At 27.2% G+C, this 8,198-nt stretch overlaps 1 protein-coding gene across 5 annotated transcripts in view; it reads left to right on the top strand.

Moving 5' to 3' along the window:
* LOC142330127 (testis-expressed protein 2-like) overlaps positions 1 to 5,756 on the top strand; it is a 115,296-nt gene extending 109,540 nt beyond the window's left edge. For all 5 annotated transcript variants that reach the window (XM_075375211.1, XM_075375210.1, XM_075375213.1 and 2 more), the window contains 2 exons: positions 975 to 1,095; positions 4,978 to 5,756. In XM_075375211.1, coding sequence (XP_075231326.1) covers positions 975 to 1,095; positions 4,978 to 5,046 — 190 coding nt within the window. In that variant the 3' untranslated portion in view covers positions 5,047 to 5,756. The remainder of the gene's footprint in view (positions 1 to 974; positions 1,096 to 4,977) is intronic.
* The last annotated feature ends 2,442 nt before the right edge of the window (positions 5,757 to 8,198 follow it).

The raw sequence follows: 8,198 nt of genomic DNA on the forward strand, positions 1-8,198 counted from the left end.
TCAGCTTACAGATAAGATAGCGATCTGGTATTGCCTGTGTATGCAATGTTAATACATAAATCATTCTATGCACGAAAATTAATGTATTTCCATTATAATGTTCTGTTATTCTAAGTATTGTTTAGGTTAGTTTTAGGTAGTTTAATGTGCACAGTATGTTAAATGTATGAGTTAACTGTGTGTGTTGCATAGTTTTTAAAAGTACTTTATAACTTTTCCCCGTATGACAAAAGTTTGCTTTTGAATGACCTAATTACAAAATGGTAAATGAAATTTTGCATGTAGTTAATATTCTGCAATTGTTTATTTCTTTGTGAATTAAGGTGACATGACTATGTGCTAAAATTTGTTCTGCTTTACTGTAAACTCGTAGTGCCTGAATGGAAAAGTACTAGTATATGTTCATTCGGATGGTGCATGTTCCAAACTCAGCAGATATGTGCAAAAAACAATATATATAAAAATATATATATATACTCGTATATAATAATCTATAAAAAATGAGAGCGGGCACACAACAGCAAAGATTCCTACTTTCAATTTGAAAGAATATTATTGCAATTATTGTTACAATTAACTGCTACTTTGTATTACAGATATATCAGGATTGGAAAGAGTGATCTTTAGACTTATTTAATTTTCTATCTTAAACAGGTAAAAAAGGATCTTTTTAAGATAATTTTTTATACCATGTAATTAATTTGGTAATGATAAATGAAATAAAATTTCTACTTAAAAAACTTTTTTTAAATGTAAATTTATGATTTTAAAATAAACCTTTTTTAAAACATTGCTTCATAACAGAAAAAGTATTATAATCTAGCAGGTTTCATGCTTCTAGTGCATGTCTTCTGTTCTTGTAATGAAATGTAACTTATGAGATGGACCTTGCAATTTATCCTTAAACTGGTAATATTTATTCTTTTAAACATGCAGCACATTTTATATGTATTTCTCTTTTTTTATTTCTTTAGGTATGGATTCCGCCCGGACCCACAGTTACAATTATCTGCACAACCCAAAGTTGGGGATCGTACAATTTCTTTATTACATATATCTACTTGGATTGAAAGGCGGCTTCGTCGAGAATTTCAGGTTTAAAAATAGTTATAATAATACTTTAACAATGTGTTGTATACACTAGACAAAAACACGATTAATTTTAATAAAGATTAATGAGTGATATATTAAAAATACCAGTCCAGTACCAGGAGTTGAATCTGAAGCTTTTATCTATTTTTATTGAATAGAAAACTTTATCCAACAGTCCTAGTGTAACAAAGTGTTGTCATCATCCTGCAAAAAAAAATTTCAATTAATTTAGATAAGTTTGTATAAACACAAACCTCTTCTGCAGTATTCATTAAAAAACTCTTGAAAAATTGTAGTGTATGTATAAAGGGATGATTTTATATTAACTGTGTTATGAGTACTGAATACCGTAAAAAATGCATATTTCTATTTTCACTATAGATAATTTTACATCATCTAATATTATTATTTACAGAACGTAAAACTGAAAGATATATACAACTTTTCAAATTAATTTTTGGGTCTTATTTCAAAAGTGCACTCATCCTTAATTTTCATTTGCTGAATTACTAATATTGTTATGTAATTTATTTATGGATTAAATAATAATATGCAATAATAATTGCTAATGTTTGCCTTACCTATTGTTATAGTAAATATATTTCAACCTGTCTTATGTTATCATAGTTGTATCACTGGCTGTGTATTAGTCAGTATAGTCAGTTATTTCAATCGTGTACTGATATATTAGTTACTCTTATCATTATTCGTTATTTTCTTCTGACTTGGGTTAGATTGACCTAATCTGTGAGGTACCAGGTAAACAACATGCTGTTCATTTTTTATAAGCCAAAAAGATTTTACATAATCATAGGTTTTTTACGTACATGGTTGTGAAATGTCTCTTCTGAATGGCATTGTGCAAAGGTAAGTTGAGACAGTTCAGCTCATTTAAGGAACCGTACATGGCTGCAATCCAGTAAACTGAAATTTTACCAATATCTTGGAAAAAAAATATATTTCTGGTAATGAAGATTGTTCAAATTTGAAAGATATCCTTAAAATTATCAAAATATAACTGATTTCTATTAATTCAGACAGAATACAGTAGACTGAATTAATCATGCATACAACAGGACTGATGACCTGCTAATACGTGTTTTACACCTACCTAATGAATTGTTATTATCAGCTCCTACATTTAAAGCCTCCTAACCCATAATGACTTACCTTTTTGTTAACAATAGAAAGGTATCCATGAATTATTCAATGTAGCAAGTGTTTTATTTATCACAATCTTATTCCACTAACTGATGATTAATAAATTAAATTAGCAAGATAAAACTATATAGTTCAGAGTACTATAGCTCTGTCATGTTGCAACAAATAAGCACAGTCAGAGACACTCATGTCTGAGGATCCTCAGAGATGTCTAGTGTCATTTGATTTTTTTTTTTGATGTATTATGGTGTGGAAAAAGTTACTTTGGGTAGGCGGCTTTAGGATTATATAACTGGTTACATCAGTCAGATCTTAATATTAATTAATAATAAATATTAATTAATTAATAATATTAACTATTGATATTAATCATATCAACACTTGTGTGCTTTTGAAAGGTGATATATCATTGAGTATTTTTAGAAAGATAGATTAGATATATTAGACATAATGAACTAACTGTATGTATTGTTAAATTAAATTATTGTCTTAAATATTAAGGTAATATTTTTGTTAGCCCATTTGTTAACAATTAAAAAATAACTTTGCTATTGTTATTGCTAAAAGTATTTTCAAAAAAAAAATTTTTGCAAAACTGCACCCCCATCCAAAAAATGCTGTTGTAGTCGTCTGCTAAGTTGTGATATCACATGTGAACAGTAGAATTAATAAATAAATAATATTTAAAGTGTAAAAACGTAACTCGGTTTGGCTGGGTCTCAAACTCGATCGCCTGGTTGACTCGATACCTGTTACACCAGTCTGTCAACCGTACAAGCAAAATTTGTTCTATGTAAGTTGTGAAATTACATTAGTTTAGTTAGTGCTGACTGTTGCTGCTGGTACCATCACACTCATGCAAATTAAATACCGTATGCATACATGCTGTAGTTAGAATCATTATGTTAAATAAATGAAAAAATTATATTTAAATAAAATGATAAATCTGTAAATTAATGTGCGTGTGCGTGTGCATGTGCGCGCGCGCGCGCGCGCGTGTGTGTGTGTGTGTGTGTGCCATGCATCAGAAACAACTCACAGTTATAGGACTTTTCTGGAACGTGGCTTTAGTCGCTTGATGGGAAAGTCCTACAACTGTGTTGTTAGCATTTTTTTGCTAGGATTTGAACATCAAAACTTTCAACTTTAAAAATTAGGCCTTTAATATTTGCAATAAAGCTGCATATGTAACAGTCACATAGGAAAAGTTTTTATGTTTCCATTTTTTTTCCACACAAAATTGTTATTAAAAAGTTCATATCATCTCCGATCATTATAGATTAACTGAACATATGAACCAACTCAGTTGCTATATGAACTCGGTTGGTAATATGAACAAGTTGGTTGGTACATGCGTTTATTAAATTTTTATTCAGTGCATTTGAAAAGTAACTATTGATCTATCATTCAATAGTAAATATGTAACACTGAATTGCCTTACAATTGTTATAGGAAATAGTCTTTGTGAACATGCAGAAATATTTGCACGCATGTCTTCCTGTTCTTGAAGAGCCTCACAAATTCTTCATGTGGAGTGTTCTAAGAAATTCACAAATAGCAGTGGCTTAAGTCCAGAGAATGAGGTGGTCACAAGCCCTTAGAAAAAATTCAATTTCTGAAAACCTCTTCCAGTGATTTCATGACTGTCTGGCTGTATGCGTGGTCTCACAGTTTTGTTGAATCCAGGCATTATTAATTTCATCCTCAGTTAGCTCTCTCATGAACTGGTGTATGATTTCACAATAAAGAAATGAATATTGTTACTGATTATTCTCCTGAATATGAGATTTATTCTCCTATTGTGGTCCATGCCGCAATCATCTAATTATATAGAAAAATTTCATGAACAGCATGTGGGTTGTTGGCAGAACATAAGTTTGAGTTTTTTGCATGCATAACCCTATAATGTAACCATGCCTCCATATTATTAATATCGAAAATGTAGCCCAACGTATCATCGGAATTGTCCGCCAGAAGTTCTTGAAACCATTCTCATTATAGAATTTGCTTTCCAGTCCATAGCCAATAACTTTTGAACTAGCTTTCACTTTTGCAGAAAACATTACTCACAGTGCATAGAATACAACCCCTTAACTTATAATGATGTATTTATCTCTTAACATGTAATCATGAATATCATGCTTCATTATATATAGGTAACGCATTATATAATAAAATATAATGTGTGATTAGAATGTTTTGTCTTTTTAAGAAGTTATTAAAAACATTAAAAAAGTTATTAAGAAGTTATTAAATGACATCAATTATGTCTGAAGAATTTGAGATTGGAATAGAAATTCCATACACACCAGAATAACAAAGCAGTGTTTATTTTTTAAATATTTGTGATCTCCTTTATTTTTTTATCAAAATAATTTGTTTTTATGTGTATAAAAAAGATTATTATTGATAGATAATGACATTACATTTACTAATATCTTCTACAAGGTCTGAAAAAGCCAAGATTATTGGTATCAAAATTTGATATTATCTGATAGCGTATATTTGCCTTTTTAAAAGCGTTTTTGTCATTCTGTTTATATTTTTAACATATTTGCCTGACTTATAAATGGTATTAAAAATCTGTACAGGTTGCACAGCCTGAAGCGTAGGAAAAAACATAGAGTAATTTTTAAAACTACAGTTAGTTATTTGTACTTATTTTTTCCTTTTCTGATGCTAAAGACAATTATCAAATATTAAATTTTTTTTTTTATTTTACAGAAATTACTTGTATTGCCAAATATGGATGATTTAATAATACCTGTGATGAATAAGGAGCATCCTAGCTGATTATCTGGCTGATATTTATAGCTCTTCTTCTGCTGCTCTTCATCTGTATAAAAAAAAATATATATATATAAAACAAATACTTAATATTTCTTAACACTACCATTACACTAATTGTTAAGCACTAATCATGTTACCATTAATGATGAATTTTTGTTTTACATCCTTTCACCAAGTCCTTCACTTATGTAAGTCAACACAATAAGAATTTAATTTTGTTTATAATAAATCAGTGTCACAAAAACTCGCACATGTGTGTAATTTTACAATTAATTGTCATAATAATAAAATTATTTTGTTAATTGTTGAAATAATGTTCTGTTTTATTAATTTTGTGTTTGTTTAATTTGTTGTGTGATAGATATAGTTATTTATATTTAACCCTTTAATTGTGGATATTGTTCAGTATTTATTTTATGAACTGCATTTTCCCCCAGTTTTTCATTTTACATTTTTTTTTTTTTTTACGAATATATGAAGGATATTTTAAATTATAATTTTTATTGTAATGAATTTTAATTATAATTAAAAAATACATATAAAAAACTTTATATACAGTCACCAGGCCAAAGCTTGGCCTATCGTATCCTTTCTTAGTATCAACTGTTATATAAATGTTACATTACATGCTACATAAATAGTTAATTCATTACTCCAGAATTTTACACTATTAAAAATTAACTGTGGCATTAGCTAGAAAAAATAAAGCAAATTATTTGTACTACAAAGAATTATTTCATTAATGAATTAACTTCATTAATGTAATCTTTCTATTTTTTTTATTAATTTTACTGAAAAATAAGACATTGATTAAAATGTTAAATTGAAATTCCTTATTGGTTTCAATTATTTGTATATTTAACCCCTTTGTTAAATATATAAATAATTTGATAATAATTTTAAGTTAATTTATATAAATTTGTAATTATTATTCGCAAGAACCAAAGATATAAAAAAATAAAATAATTTTATGTAATTTAAATTGAATTATTATTTTTTTATTACACTGTGTTACAAGGCCTAATTTGCATTTATATTTTTTATGTTGTAAAAATAATGTGCTGCAGTACACTACTCTTTTGTTCTAATATTTCTATGTATATTTTTTTCATAAATCCAAGAGATTTCAGAAAATTTTATGAAGTATCTTTAAACTCTTTGTTTAATCTATTCTTTTTTTAATATTTAAATATTTATATCTTAATTTTATATTTTGTTTGCGACTCTTTAATATTTTTATGGTTGTATTGATTTGAGCGTCAGTTATGAAAATAATATAGTTATATTTAGAATTTGACATAAAAAAGTTATCATTTGATAGATAATGACATTACATTTACTAAATCTCTTCTATAAGGTTTAAGAAGCCAAGATTATTGGTATCAAAATTCGATATTATCTGATACAGTACATTTGTCTTTTTAAAAACATTTTTGTCATTCTGTTTATTATTTAATAGATTTTCCTGACTTATAAATAAAAATAAAAATATGTGGCTGCAGAGCCTGAAGCATATTATTTTATTAACAATAAACTGTAATTGCAGTAATTACTGTATTCATAATATTAAATAATCAGTTACTAAGATAGCACTGGGAAAAGTTATATCTATTTGTTAAGGGATTCAGGAAATTTATTACTACTGATGATTTGAGCACCCATGGAACAGTTAATTAATCTGCTTAACATACTCTATAAAGCTTTGAGAGAGAGAGAGCTTTGTTAGCCTGAATATATGAGATAATGCCGTGCATAAATGTTTTTAAAAACAGTTATAATTTTTTAGAAAATTAATAATGATAAGATGAAAACTACTTATAATACTTATGACCAAGTTTAATACTTGTTACAACCACAGCATATATGAACATTTTTTTTTTTTAATACTGCTGTAGATACATTATCTGTGAAATGTTTTTGAAAGTTGGTTAACACTAAGTATTTATTTGTAAAGTTTACTACTTTTCTTTCTCAATATAATGAAAATTATGAGGAAAATGTATTTTTGGCCTTGTTGAATTAATATAAGACTGTTCAGAATCAAACCAATGATGATTATATATTAAATAATATATTAATATTGAGTAAACTTTTTTTTTCATATAATGTGATAACTTAGTCATAAATACATGAACTTCTAACTCTGCCTTCGCGCATACATTTAAAAAGATAACTTTGAATTTTTTATTATGTACTTACATTATTGTTTTTAAATCTGTTAATATTGCCAAATTTCACTTTTGAATATGTTATTTGAGAGAGAGAGAGAGATAGAAAATAGGCATTGTTTAAAATTGTGTATGTTATCTTAAAAAATGATTCTGAAAGACCTACCAGTTATATATGCTTATTAAATTTACTGTTAGCCCAGCTGGTGTATAATATATTTTACACATTAAATGTTCTATTCTGTGATTTTTGTAATTTTGTTGTTTGGTCAACTACTTTTTCCTGAAGCATTCATCTGTAATCTATGTTTTGTAATGCTACTGACATTAACAAAAAATTGATCTTTATCAATGACCAAGCTGATCATTGATCTGCTGATTGGTGTATCAATAATTATACAGACATTATAAATCTTTTTAACAATCATGTTTTTCTCCATCATTTTATCCAATTATCTTCTATTAGATTATGTTTGCATTAACCATATTCAACATTTTAATATTAAATAAACCACACAAAAGTTTTTTTTTTAATCCAGCATTAAACAATTTAAAAAAAGTTGGTTTACATTTTTGATTATCTTTTCATTTTAATGCACCATTAATTAAAAATAATACTCTAGTAGAAAAACTGTTCTAGGAATTCCACACCTAAAAAAAGTAAAAGGGGGTTGCTTGTGTGGAAAAAGTTATGTGTCGTAATGACAGATTTGAACTAAGGATAAACAACTGGTAGAACTGTTAGAACATAGTTCAATCTGGGAACCATTATTAGTTTCATATAAAATTTGTATTTATTGTCACTAATTATTTAACTGTGGCTATCTTTCCAAGGAATGGGATACAAATAAAAAAAGTTAAATCAAAATGTAGTATGCACGACATGGATGTATTTAGTTCACCTATATAGGAATTTAAAGGTTGAAGGTTTCAGAGAACATTATTAAAATTCATATTAACTAAATAATATAGTTTTTAATAAATGCT

The sequence above is a fragment of the Lycorma delicatula genome, chromosome 9 (assembly GCF_047948215.1).
Source record: "Lycorma delicatula isolate Av1 chromosome 9, ASM4794821v1, whole genome shotgun sequence".
NCBI classification, from domain to species: domain Eukaryota; kingdom Metazoa; phylum Arthropoda; class Insecta; order Hemiptera; family Fulgoridae; genus Lycorma; species Lycorma delicatula.